Source organism: Nyctereutes procyonoides, unplaced genomic scaffold (genome assembly GCF_905146905.1).
Source record: "Nyctereutes procyonoides isolate TBG_1078 unplaced genomic scaffold, NYPRO_anot_genome, whole genome shotgun sequence".
In the NCBI taxonomy this organism is placed as follows: Eukaryota; Metazoa; Chordata; class Mammalia; order Carnivora; family Canidae; genus Nyctereutes; species Nyctereutes procyonoides.
In genome coordinates this window covers 16,236,271-16,251,352 of record NW_026575134.1, presented here as the reverse complement: position 1 = coordinate 16,251,352, position 15,082 = coordinate 16,236,271, and the positions used below count along the sequence as shown (strand labels likewise).

Below are 15,082 nucleotides of genomic sequence, written 5' to 3'. Positions count from 1 at the left end.
AGTTTATCTATTACTAGAGTTACAGATCATTGCACGTTCAAGTTAGAGTGCATCTGAAATATCACCGAGTCTCGTCACCCCTCATTTTACAAATGATAGAACAGAACTAGAATTCAGATTCCCTGACTCCTTGTCCAACACTCTTCCCATGCCACTTGAATGTAGTCAGTAAGATAAGAAGAAAGAACTCCAATTCTATAAAAACAATTTGCATTTAAAAAAATGTCATTCTTTTTGGTTCACAGTCTATTTTTAAAAGCTACGATGACTTCTCTTAAAAGTTCTTTTTTTTAAATTTGATAATAGGATTTTGTTTTGTTAATGAAAATGTACAAAATTAAGAAAGATGCCAAGGACTTCATAGGACATTTTAAGAATGAACTCGACTCCAAGGAATATATACATATGGTCAACAAGCACATGAGAAAATGCCCCGCATCACTGGCCATAGGGAAATACAAATCAAAACCACAATGAGATATCACCTCCCACCAGTGAGAATGGTGAGAATTAACAAGACAGGAAATAACAAATGTTGGAGAGGATGTGGAGAAAGGGGAACCCTCTTGCACCGTTGGTGGGGATGTGAACTGGTGCAGCCACTCTGGAAAACTGTGTCGAGGTTCCTCAAAGAGTTAAAGAGAGAGCTACCTCTATGACCCAGCAATTGCACTGCTGGGGATTTACCTCAAAGATACAGATGCAGTGAAATGTTGGGACACCTGCACCCCAATGTTTATAGCAGCAATGTCCACAAGAGCCAAACTGTGGAGGGAGCCTCAGTGTCCAACAAAAGATGAATGGATAAAGAATATGTGGTCTATATATATACAATATTCCTCAGCCATTAGAAATGGCAAATACCTACCATTTGCTATGACATGGATGGAACTGGAGGGTATTATGCTGAGTCAACCGGAGGACAATCATTATATAGTTTCACTTATACAGGGAATACAAAAAACAGTGAAAGGGATTATAGGAGAAAAGAGAGAAAATGAGTAGGAAAAATCCGAGAGGGTGACAACACATGAGAGACTCCTAACTCTGGGAAACAAACTAAAGGTAGTGGGAGGGGAGTGGGTGGGGGGATGGGGTGACTGGGTGATGGGCACCGAAGGGGGCACCTGACAGGATAAGCACTAGGTGTTATACTGTATGTTGGCAAATTGAATGCCAATAAAAACAATACACATATATAAAAAAGAAAATATTAAAATAAAAAAATGAATAAAGAAAACCTTTAAGAAAAAAGAATGAATTCGACTAAAGTACATCATCAAATTCAATATTCTTTTGCTTATGTACAACCTTAGAATTCATCACTATTTTATACATAGAAACTATCACTTGTTTTTTTCACTAAAAGACATAAAAGAATCAGTAAACATAAAGTCAGGTACTTGTTGACCACTATATGTAGGGTCAAACCACAAACAAAAGAAAAAGGGAAAATAATTAAAAAGGGAAAAGAAAAAAAAATGCTTTGAACCAAGGTTTTGTTCTTCACCATAACAAGCTCCTTGGCAATTTGACACTTGTTATTTGATGTCAGTTCTCTACCTTTGTTTTTTATTATTTAGGTGGCTGTGTTTGGGATAAAGAATTCTATGTGATGTGCATTTATGCTGTAGAAAGTATATTTCAGAAGGTGTAATTATGCTTTCAATCCTGATTGAAAAATTATTAGTCTGGAAAACATGCCAACCACCCATTTGGTAGGCACAGGGGAAGCTGAAGTGAAACGTCTCTGGAGTATGTGGTCCCCATGTAATGCAGTGACACACATTGGGCTTTCAGGATACAGAAAAGAGGAGGAGGATTAATGAGAAAATTGGCTCCTTCACACAACAGGAGATTTATGAATGGTTGGTGGTGATATCATCCTCATAACGATAAATAAATAATTGAAATATTATTTTCTCAAGAGCAATCTAATTACATGGCTCATTCTTCTTTTTAGATCAGAGTGAAATCACTCTGCCTTTAGTCAGGCATTCTGCTGAGACAAGTTAATCACCTGGAAACTACTGACAATCAGTTATCATCAAATTCTCATTTGAGATACATGCCGTTTGTCCCCAAGATTGAGGACATCGGACTATCTCTCCAGAATTTATTGCCTCTGAAAAAGTCAGTGTCTGGGACTCAGCTGCAAAGCAGCAATCTAGCATTCTATGAATCAGAATTGTGTATTTACCAGCATTTCTGAATGGAGATATTAAAATAATTTTAATATCCATATCGACTAGAAAAAGAATTTTAAATTAGAAAAAGAAAAAGAAAAGAAAAATCTCTTGACCCCAAGGATAACAAGGCTCTTCTCTCAGGAACTGCTCATACCGCATGTCTGACAAAATCTGATGTGTGAGTTTGTAAGGCAAGGCCAAATATGAGACTCATGAATCCACCAAATAGAACCCTGAGGGGCATTTGGTAGCGGGGCAGTCAGTTGACTGCTTCTGGAGACACCGGAGCTCCTTGTGCTTTCCATTCAAACTCAACAGCCAGAACATTCAACCTTTGACTGTATTTTATAATAGACAATGTTTCATAATGAAGAGGGCATAACTATTTTCTCGTGAAAGATTAAGCTTAAGAAAAACTCTATTCTCTTTGTAAATGTGGAATAGTTTTAGAAAAACAGTAAGGAAAGTTCACTCTATAAGACTAAGAATAATATCACCTTCAACGATGTCATACTTTTTTTTTCTAAGAAGCTAACACATGGCCTAAATGTGAAAATGACAAACCCCATTTATGGCTCATCCTCATTACTTCTCACTGAGGTAGGTAAGAGAACTCTTTTTATTTCACTAGGGAGTTTTAAATTTTGATCTCTCCTTTGTTAACAGGTACAATGACAAATATTATTTGGGTTGAAAATAACCCTTCTAATACCCTACTATTGCATGCAATATTCTGACCTCCTACTATGGTGAATTCTACTACATGCTGCTTGAATAAGTATTTTCTTCCTTGTTTCAAATGTACTTGACATTTAATTCCATTGAATGAGCTCTTACTTCTGTCATCTAAAACAGAGATTAAAGAAGGAAATAATAAGCCTCAAGATTCACACCTTACTTTATTGGTAGGACACCTCCTGGTTAACCTTTCTATTGTAGACGAAGCTTTTCCCCAGAGCAATGACATCATGGTAAGAAAAGAAGAGGAAGGAGGGGGAAAGAAGCAGGAGAGGAAGGCGAGAGGAGAGTTTTGTCATAAGAGAAAAAAGTTATTAACAAAAGAGAAGAAAGAGTGAAAAAGAGTGGGAAGAGGTGAAGAAGTCAAGAGGGAGCAAATGAGAAAAAAAGTAGAGAAAGATGCACCTAAGATCAGAATATCGGACCTATTACATAACTCACAAATACATGGTTTTATTAGAGGTTCTGGCAAAGGCACGTCATCAGAAAAAAAGATTTATTTAGCCTGACTATTCTTATCTATTCCATGATCTCTCTTGGTCACCTGCTCTTGAAAAAAAAATGTAAGGTTTACGCTCTGTGTTACACTGGGTAAGTCTATGAAGTCATCTGTCTTCTAAATGATCACCATTACGAACCCCACCCCCAGAAATCCTCCAGCAGTACCACACGGTGCTGGGGGTCCCTGGTTGGTCCTCCCCTACTCCCAGAGCTGTCTTCCAGGCTTACTGCCCATGGGCCTGCCGGACAGTGAGCAAAGGAGATGGACTTTTATTCAGTTTCCTTCCCAGTGACACTGTTCATCAGTCTAATTTTTTTTTGATTCTTGGAAATCACTTACATTGCTGTTCTCACACTTGGCTACTAAATGGAGTCCTCTCTGTTTTTGTTTTTTCTTGGGGGAGGATGCTGGCTCCAACGTACCAATGAACTATGAAGCAATTTTACTGCTTGCTTGACTTTTTTTCTCTTATGGACTAAGCTTTTAATCACTGAAAATCCCTAGCTAGAATAACTTACCTCCCTCATCCTAAAACCTCAAGCTCTTTATAGTCTTTGTTCAGATAATTGTTTTTTCTCAAAGAAAATAAACTGTGATTAGCCAAATCACCCATGTTTTTGCTCTATTTCAGAATAATTGCTACAATAAATTAGTATTTTCAAGAGAATACCAGATGCAGCAGAGTCTGTGATCTCCATTTCGCTAGTTCTGTACTATGATCTTTTACAGATAAAAATGGAACTGTTCTAGGCTCTTCGTGAATTAAGCAATCTTACACAATGCCACCCATGGCTTTAGCTTCCTTAGCTATAAACTGAGGGGCTTTCTGTATGATAAACCAATTGACAGAGGTCTTCATGTACCAGAGGATCCAAGATAACTTCATTTGCATCTTTCTTCCTGATGTCTCATATCCCTGTTAGCATCACAACTTACTAAAATGCTTCTTCTGAGGACTGACTCCTGTTCTTCCCTGGTCTCTGCTGAAAAGGACATCTCTGCTATTATTATTGTGCTGGAGGGGAAACATCTGTTGTCGTTGAGTTGCCATTTATCATCATGTTTTCTAACAGTCCCACGTTTCCCACTAGAACATCAGAGCCTAGTGATATTACAGCTCCAAATGCCTTCTGTGATCTTCAGAAAACAAGAATTAAAGGGATAATCTGTTAAGCAAAACAAGGATTCTTGCTTGACTTTGTAATTGCTTGGAGGATAAAGACACTTAAGAAAACTTAAGTCATTTTTCACAAATCATTCACTTTCTAGTTCCTTTAACTCTCTTTCTGAACTCTTCATAACTGTGAGTAGTAAAACAATAATGTCTCCTTTTTCTTATTTTCTCATTGTTTTTATTATTGCTGAATTTTTAATTGAGGTATATTTGCAGTGAAATATACAGAAATATACAAGCTTTGACAAGTGCACACATCTATGTGACCCACACCCCTCAAGATATATATATAAAACATTTGTCACTACCATAAATCTCCTCCTGCCTTTCCCAGTCAATCCCCTATCCTGGAAAATGATCACTGATCTAATTTCTAGCACTTTACATAATTTTTACCTATCCTAGATTTCATTAAAGTGGAACCATATAGTAAGAACTATTTTGGGTCTAGCTTCTTTCATTCAACATAATGTTTTTGAGATTAAACCATGCTGTTTCAACTAACAAAAATCCACTCTTTTTATTGCTGAGTAGTATTCTATTGTATGGATATATCACTGTTTATCCATTCACCTGCTGATGGGTACCTGGGATGCCCCCAGTTTGGGGACTGGCTATGTTTCCCTTTAATAAAACAAAAACAAAATTGTGCTCCATTCATATGAAATACTGGCAGTGTTTAGGTCATACTAAAATAGTTTAATTTATAAAAAGGAACTATGAAAGTATAGTTGACGTACAAGTAGTAAATGCTTAAGTGAAATGTTAATGAGATAAAACATATTTGTAGGTCCTCAACTTCTTCTAACTTTAGTTATATGAGCATTTTCTTCTCATCTCCCTTTTTTTGGAGTTTGGAAGATTGTCTCTATATGAATAGACACTCCTGGTCCCTTCTGCCATGGTAATGCAATCGTATTGAACACACTTGATAGGATAATGGAGAGTTGTCCGTAGTGCTGATAAGTTGGTACTGCTCTCATTCCCTTGCATTCAGTGGCACATTCGAATTGATGAAGGTACCACAGTGCTGTAGAGGGAGACTTTTGCGTGGTCCATTATCAGGGCAAAGTTGAAGAGGAGAACCTCACTCTCAACAAGCCTGAGCCTTCACTATATTCCCATGAGGGGACTCTATTCTCTTCATTTGTAACTTTACTTGTCATCTCTCATTCAAACAAAGCAATCAGAAGTGGCTGGGGCTGGGGGTGGGGGTGGAATACAGGGCCGATTCACTAGCAGAGCCCCAGAGCTATTTGGGGAACAAAGAGCAGAAGGACTCTATGCTCTGCATTTCAGAGCAGAAGAACCCTAGCTGCGTGATAGTAAACCAGAGCACAGCGTCGCAAAGATGCTCGTGGCCCAGGTCCAGGAGCCACAGAACAGTTTCCTTGCCCTCAAGCCAGGATCAAAACAGATCCATGCCCTGAAGGGATGGTTAGGACAAGGACAAAGGCTGTCTGTGTGGACCAGTCACCAAAGACTAGATGAGACAGGGAGACGCCATGGGTATCTGCAGCAACAGATGATTAAGAGACCAGAGGTACATCCTCATACCACCCCTGCCTTTGCACCAATGAGTCCTCTGAAACTTCGTTACAACATCAGAAAAAATGGGAGAGGGTTAGCCAAGGGTGACTGAAATGAAGTTTTCACCACTGGTAGAAAGGGGACAATAAAAAGAAATGAAAAATGAAAATGAAAAATGAAATTAAAAATGAAAATGAAATTAAATTAAAAATGAAAATGAAAAATGAAATGAAAAAATAAAGAAAGCTTGATTTCTCTGATACCCAAGTTTGTGGAGAGAATTTATAACTGCCACCCTTGTGTAAGCATAAACCATTTCTGAAAGGATTGGCAGAAATGTTAACAGTTGTTGCCCCTGGAGGAAGGGAATATAGGTGTAGTGTGGGAGGAAGGCTTGTTTTTATTCTTTAGTTTTTAATATTATTGGACTTTTTGCCAAGTACATTTACTGATTTTTCAACGAAATCTAATATTTAAACTAAATAGATAGACTGGACATTCAATATCGAATTGACAGGAAAAAAAAGTTTCTTGGTTCTATTCCAACTGCAGCCAAACACTTGGAATAGAAACTGGGCTGTTATGTTCACTCATAATAATAGTCATATTGTTTTCTGTTCCTTGTTTTTTATGTACAGTAATTTGGTCATGAGATAACAAACTTGGATATCAAAAATTACATGTAATGGAATGAAAAATTTATTAGATGAAGTTAATGGAAGCAAATAAGTTATGAGTGATTAATTTTTAAACTGCTGCACCACTCCCTCACTGCATGGACATGACTTTAGTTTCTTTCTCCTTCAGCTTGTCCTTAAAAATTACAAATTAAATAATGCATATGATGATTTTCAAACCAATGGCAGAAACAGGCTTATAAAAGCAGGACATTTTTCTCTTGTGGCAAATTATATGGTGGTGTATTTAGTGATGGGAATTGGCCCAAAGCAGCACACCAGACACTCTGCTGTATGTGATGGTTTCTAATTCTGTGGGGCTGAAGAGAATCAAAGACAAGATCATAAAGAACAAAACTCATATGCCAATACGTGTTCCGAGAAAACGGATTTCAGGAGAGTGAAATCTAGAGTTCCAGAAAAAAGCAGGGCTTCGTTACTTTACTGGAAATATTTCACTGGGATGTCTGATTTTATTGGGTGCTGGTTTCTGACTTTAGGGAGCTTATGCCTATTTTTAAGGATTTTGAGACAGTGCATATCCTCTCTTTTCCCCTTCTCTATAGTTCTACTTTATTTTCACTAACATATGTTTCATATATTATATAATACAGATATATTTACTCTGATGTCTGTTTTTCATCCAAATGCCAAGAGGGAAGACTTGAGGACTCATTTAAATAAACTGGTTGAAGATTTTTTCAAGATTTATTTATTTATTTTTGGAGAAAGAGAGACAGAGAGAGAGAGAGAGCATGAGCAGGGTTGGGGCATAGAGGGAGAGGGAGAAGCAGTCTCCCTGTTGATCAGGGTGCATGACATGGGGCTCAATCCCAGGGCCCCAAAATCATGACCTGAGCCAAAGTCAGATGCTTAACTGACTGAGCCCCCCCAGGCGCCCCTTGGTTGAAGATTTTTAAACTAATAATGATTTGGGGTCATAACTAGGCTTAGAGGAAGCAAAGAGAACAATGTGCAAATCAGCACAGGAGGAAGAAAGGAAGGCACAAAGGGAAGGAGAGAGAAGAGGGAGAGAGAGAGGAAGGAAAACAGGGGAACACTGCAGGGGAACCGCAGGGGAGGTGAGGAGGAGACAGAAAGAAGAGGATGGAAAGAGAGAAAAGTATGGAAAGAGAAAGAAGAAGGGAAGGGGGAGAGCATTATCTCGTGCTGAGCACCTACACCTTCACGCATGGTGCCAGACCTTTGCAGGCTCATCAGACTAAAACGGGGTTGTAAAAACAACATTCATCTCACTTTTACTGACAAGGAAATGGGCTCAGAGTGGTAAAGGAAGTTTCTTGCTTTTCTCCAGGAACTCAGCTGGCCTGTGGTGAGCTCAAGAGTCAATCAGAACCTCTGACACCTTTTTGCTCAACAAAGTCACCTGTGAAATGATGAGAGGTTCATAACTGGGGCTTTTTTAAAAAAAAAAAATCTTAAAGGGGCTCTGTGAAGGAGATGGCAGGCAGTAAGAGTTAAAGTAAAATTACTCTGAAGTATATTTGATAGAAAACAGAAGTATGTGGCTTTTTAAAGTTAACAAAAGTTTTTTTTTAAGTGGGAAAAAGTGTGGCTTAAGTGAAAGGGACACAAAATCCATAACTTTGGTCAAGAAAGCATATATCAGATCAGTCATGAAAATGGGTGAAGCAAAATCAATCATGTTTTATTGATTTCAAAAACAACAGAATTTGAACCACATAAAAGTCACATTTTGTATCTGTCAAGAAAACTCACTGAAGACCATGAATTAGCTCGGCAGAAATGAACTTGCCTTGAAAGAAACAAATTATCTGCTAACATCTATATTAATGGAATATAAAAAACCCAAATGTCAGGAGGAGTACAGAACTTTTCCTGGGTACAAGCAGTGCTTAGAAAGTTTCTTTGGCCTTTTTTTAATAAAGATTTTCGATTTAAGAAATTTATACTTAGGATATGTTCACATGGAAGTGAAATTTTATTGATAAATTATTTCTGAAATGGCATATAAATTTTGAGACTTTATGACTCTGACCAATCTGTTTTCCCTGTATACTATATAGATCAATGTTTCTAGAAAAGACAGGATTTTCCCCATCTAGTATTGAAGCACCAGCACTCTCTATATGTCATCTTCAACATTCAGATCAAAGGCCACTTTCTCCATGAAAATCCCACCAACATCATCTTTCTTTTCTGGAACTATGGTACCCATGTTATTTGTACCCCTCTATTACACAAGAATAATACAAGAATTTCTATCCTGGATTATAAGGCTTTTAAAATATGTTCTTAGTATATCCTCTACTAAACTATAAGCTACTGGAGAGAAGGAACTATATCCCTTTTTAATTTACTGTATAAATATAATGATTATTGCTTAACATTGGTTGAACAGTGAAAATAAAAACAGAAATGAGTATCATATGCTGATATTTGAGGATAGAATTCTAGTCTTTTTTTAATTTTTAAATTTGAGTATAGAAAACACATAATGTTACATTAATTTCAAGCATACAACATAGTGATTCAACGTCTGTGTATGTACTATTCTGCTCACCACACTATCATCTGTTACCATACGATGCTATTACAACATCATTGACTATATTCCCTATGCTGAGTTTATTTCCATTCAATAACTGGAAGCTTGTATCTCCCACTCCCCTCCACCCATTTTGCCCATCCTGCCCCTCCCTCTGGCAACCATCAGTTTGTTCTCTGTATCTATAGGACTGATTCTGATTTTTATTTGTTTATTAATTTGTTTTGTTTTTTAGATTCCACATATGTGTGAAATCTCATGGTATTTATTGTTCTCAAACTGACTTATTTCCTGTAGCATAATACCCTCTAGGTCTATCCAGGTAGTTGCAAATGGTCAGATCTCATCCTTTGTTATGGTTGTGCAATATTGCATCATACACACACACACACACACACACACACACACACACACACCCCTTCCTTAACCATTCACCTATTGATAGACATTTAGGTTACTTGCATATGTTGTCTATTTGCAAAGAATGCTGCAATAGACAGAGCAGTGCATATATCATTTGAATCAGTATTTTTCATTTTCTTTCTAGTCTTGAGCATTGTTTGGATTTTGGTTACAACTTGAAAGTTTAAATTAGAGAGTCAAATTTATCTTGAACTCTTGATTGTATATACAAAAACATTTAGTATCATACGAAATCCACATTCAGATATTCCCTGAAATTACACAGATTGATTATATCTCTAGGTTGACAGACCTATTTTTCCAGTCAGCAAAAATATGACAAATTGCCAACAAATTCATGCATCCTTTTATGTATTCAAAAAATTTTTAGTAAATGAGTTTGATTCATTGTTTCTTTGCCCTCAAATATCCCATGGAGTTGCACCTAAGCTGCCTTCAAAGGAGAGACTGCCATATAAATAATGAGATGGCCCAATAACTTAGAAGTTAGTTGGAAGTAAGACTCAAATCATCTGTCATTTCAGATAAACCATTTCTCTTCTTTTGCTCAGCATAAATACAATTATAAGACACATTAAAGCATAGTTTTTTCCTACATAAAGAACTTGTACAACTGAAAAAAAAATCTAACCATACACATGGCTTTGAGCTGGCATCTAGATTCAGCTCTTAAAGAAGTCATGAAACAGACATTATGCAGTCTACATTAAGCCCAGTTTCCTAGTTGAACAACTCACAACTCTCACCAATCTTTTAGTGCTAATGAGCAATTTAATGTTATGTAACTGCTCCAAGGGAGCAGTCAGCATCATTTTTTTTTGTTTTGCATTAAACAAACACACCGAAATGAGGCATATTCCTGTAACTTACCATATATTTGGATTCAACTCTAGTTGGTGGTAGGAGTCAAAGTCATCTCGTAGGATAATGCTTTCGCTATGTACTTCAGCTAAAAGAAAAATAAAGTACTTAGAAAAAAAATAAACTAAACAGATTTAGTTACACAGAAGGGTCAACATGTTGCCTTTATGAGGATAACTATAAATTAAAAATGAATTTTAAATGACTGGTTGATTATATTTGCTTTGCCCCTAAACTACTAAGGGACAGAGGTAAAGGTGCTGCTGTTTAGACATACAGAAGTCTGGAAACCAGAATCCCCAAAGAGAAATTCTACAAAGTTGTCGCCAGGCAAGAGAGGCATGTAGGCCAAGGTCAATACAGACCTACAAAGAGAGGTCATGCAAGAGTTGCCTCTCATAGCTCAATAGGCCCAGAAAAGATTCGGTGTTAACTCACTATCTATTTATCTATCTATCTACTTACTTACTTATTTAAGATTTTTATTTATTTATTTGACAGAGACAGAGCTCACCTAAGCAGGGGAGGACCAGGCAGAGGGAGAGGGAGAAGCAGGCTCCCACTGAGCAGAGAGCTCAATGCAGGGCTTGATCCCAGAACTCCAGGACCCCAGGATCAAGACCTGAGCCCATGGCAGAGGCTTAACCAAGTGAGCCGCCCAGGTGCCCCAGTGTAAACTCACTTTACAGCATAGAAGGAGATAGAACATTCTGGATGTTTACTATCGGATAATATGGCTGGTATTTAACCTGTTTCCTCTTCTCTTTCCTACTATCTCCCTCTCGCCCTGGCCTGTTTTCTCTCATTTCCTAACCTCACTCATTTTTTAATTTAATGTATTGCAAATCATTAACATTTTCCCCCCTCAAAGCTGCATTGGAGAAATGATCTACATGAGTAAGTAAAAATGAAATTATGTTGAAAGTCAAGAAGAAATCCAAGGAGCCATCATAGTTTAATATTCCTTATCATTATAGTTGAGATTGTATTACATAAGCTATTTTTAAACTTTAGAACAACTTTAGGCATTACAAGAGCAAAGACTGTTTTCATAAACTGCAGAACACATAGTATTTACACTGCATAGAAGGTGGACAAGTTAAAAAACTTCATGGCCCATTCTTAAGTTGGTGTGAGAAATTATAATTATTTCTACTCAAGTTGTAAAAAAATGAATTTTTTAGTGCTTAAAAACCCTCTCATCCAATTCCTGTGGTTTGCTTGGGGAAGTTTGTTTTGGCTAATGTAAATTCTCTGGGCCTATATAATTTTGTTCACATGTAAAATAGTTTATATATGCTTTTTTGGAAAAATTAGAATCGTAGGACCTGATTAACAAAAAATAACCAACATTTTTAATTTTTTTCAAAGGTGATTTTTTTTTGGCTCACTTGAAAATAATTCATCACCTCACTGGGTAACTAAAATCACCTCCAAATATCGGGAAGCATACTTCCATATTCTCTTTGGTGACATTGCCACCCACAGCCACCTTGGCTCTCTTTATGCCAGGTATGCCAGCAGGTAAGCACATAACGAAGTCTGGGAAACCAGTGAATCAGCATGTATTAAGAGCAATGGCCACTCAAGCTCAGAAGCCTTAGGCAGGACAACAGGAGAATATGGATTTCCACTGGAGAGAACGCTGTGATGTAGTCTGTGCGTGGGAGTGATTTAATGATTCCTCTGAGCGACTGGATGTGGTGCCTGAAATGCCTACAGGGTACAGCTCTCTCAAATACCTAACCTGGCCGAGACTGGGCTGGGCCACTGCGGGTCACCGGCCTGCCTGGGCTGCCAGAAGGCATGCTTCTAAGCACTTGCGCTCGTCTGCCAAAGAAGAAGAGCCCCAAGCTGTAGCATTACATAAAAGTAGAGCTTCTTAAGCAGATTTTCCAAAGAGAAAAATAAATTAATTGGGTTTGTAGGTTGAAAGGAAAAGCCCAAGAGACAAATCACTGACCCATCTGCAAGTCCCACCGCAAGAGACATCTGAAAAGGCTGCAGCCAGCCAGGATGATTTATTTTTCATTCTTATTAAATAGTGTAATGTAGGAAATTGCTGTTAAACTAAATCTTCACTAACACAAATGAGAAATTGAACTCTTAAAGATCATTTGTTTTCTAGAGAATGTTTTACAAAAGCGTGGGTAAGTCTCAGTGGTCATTGCCCATATATTTACTTCTTTCCAAATACTGTTATGTCATTGACTACACAATTTACAAAAAGGAATTCATTTCATCCTCATAACAACCCTAGGAGGTAGGTACTATTATTACTTCCATTTTACGGATAAGGAAACTGAAGCACAGAGAGGCTAAGTAACTTACTCAATGTACATGGCTAGTGAGTGGAAAAGGTGAGAAAAGCCTAGATAGTGGCTCCAGAAGCTGTACTCTTAGCCACTACACAACCCTGCCTTTCACGGCACTATGGAAAGAGCACAAGAAAAATGAGAGGTGGTAACTTTACATAGTGCCATTAAACAAAGCTTATGATTATTTCAACAGCCTCATTTCAATTTTTAACGAAATGACCAAATTCCTCCTCTTTTTGCAACCAGTACTAGTCTGAACAGGTAATCTGAAATGACTTCCATTCTTCTATACATCTAGCTCCCTACCACTATCCCTGTGATCTACTATTTATGGTGAGTAGGAGCTCTGGGGAAAATTTAGCATTACAATACAGGATGCAAAGATCACACTCACTAGGATCCCAAAGCTGAATGTATTAATAGGTTCAAAAGTCCCTTAATTAGCTCCAGCTGGGCAGCATGATCACCTCCTTGGTGAGGTCCCATGTTCAAGCATAATCTGAACCTGAGACCAATTTCAGTAAATGATCAGTGAGAATGAGAATGAGAAAGGGTAGGAAGTTTCCTCACCTCTATCTATATCATCTGCCTGCATAGCCAAAGGAGTGACAAGAACATCTAGTACTAAGATTAGTGACATCAGGGTCTTCAGCACTTACCTAGATGTGGGTGCATCGTGGCTTCTGTTGGAGCTGGACCAAGAGAGAAAAAGAGAAAAATGACTGAATAGCAATGAAAGCAAACTCCAGTAATAATCAAATACAATGACAAAATTTTGGTCATAGTAAAATGGTTAGAACCTTTTAAGAGGGGGATCCCTGGGTGGCGCAGCGGTTTGGCGCCTGCCTTTGGCCCAGGGCGCAATCCTGGAGACCCAGGATCGAATCCCACATCGGGCTCCCGGTGCGGAGCCTGCTTCTCCCTCTGCCTATGTCTCTGCGCCTCTCTCTCTCTCTCTCTCTCTCTGTGACTATCATAAATAAATAAAAATTAAAAAAAAGAACCTTTTAAGAGGAGTAAGGAAATGTTAATAAACGCCTTAAAGTAAGACATTCACCTCTCTTTTTAGTTATTACACTTAAAAGTAATGCATTACTCTTGAAGTGAAGAGTAGAACCCCTTACACTCAGAATAGTTGTTTATGATATACAAGCTTAGTCAGGTGTCCCTTGAAACACATAATATCAATATGATGTGATAGTTAATGGATATGCCAAAACCCAGTACCTGTCAGGGGCTGTTCTGGGTGCTAGGGAAATAGATAAAAGCATCACCTTTGCTCTCAAAAGAGCTTACCATCTAGTAACTAGAGTTCAGTGTAATAAGTGCTATGGCAGAGTGTTGGGAAGAGGCTGGGGGGAGACACAGGACAGGTAATGGATACCAATTCCAGACTGAACAGTAAGAGAGTTGCCAGGAGAGGTTTTCCAGAGAAGATGATTTCTCTGCTGAGTTGTTTTTTTTTTAAGGTTTTATTTATTTATTTGAGAGAGAGAGAGAGAGAGAGAGAGAGAGAGAGAGAGAGAAGCAGACTTCCTGCTGAGTGGGGAGCCAGATGTGGGGCTTGATCCCAGGACCCTGGGATCACTACCTGGGTTGAAGGCAGATGTTTCACCCACTGAGCCACCCAGGCACCCCAGTTGTAATTTATTTTATGATATTTTGGAAAATGAATAATTAAAGATCCAAACTTCTGAAAAGAAAGCCAATATATTCATAACCTTGTGAAAAAACCCTTTAGTCTGGGTGGTTTAAACACCTTGAAAAATATTCACACATGTATGGTATAAATACAGTCCAAAAGCTAGTAAAGTATTAGACCTGGGAAGCTTATTTTAATCATCTCTCAGTAAGTGATCATATCAATCTAGTTTTATGTAGTATGACAAAATTTCTTTCTTAAAATTTTTTTATTTAAATTCAATTAGCCAATATATAGTGTATCATTAGTATAACAAAATTTCTGAGCCTGTAGGAAGTTTAACCTTATTTCCACATTTATTGGGGTAAATGTACCACAGAAAAATTAGAATAAGTAGCCTGAAGAAGTATAATGTAGTTTAACATTATTTATTACGCTCCCACTTGGATAGTACCTGCTTTGCTTCACACTACTAACATGGATGACTTATGTGAATCT

At 37.8% G+C, this 15,082-nt stretch overlaps 1 protein-coding gene across 1 annotated transcript in view; it reads right to left on the bottom strand.

Annotated features, from left to right (window-relative positions):
- Positions 1-15,082, bottom strand: part of RELN (reelin) — a 479,257-nt gene that overhangs the window by 249,915 nt on the left and 214,260 nt on the right. The window contains exons 5-6 of the mRNA XM_055301120.1: positions 13,602-13,634; positions 10,634-10,712 (exon numbers count right to left, since the gene is read on the bottom strand). Coding sequence (XP_055157095.1) covers positions 10,634-10,712; positions 13,602-13,634 — 112 coding nt within the window. The remainder of the gene's footprint in view (positions 1-10,633; positions 10,713-13,601; positions 13,635-15,082) is intronic.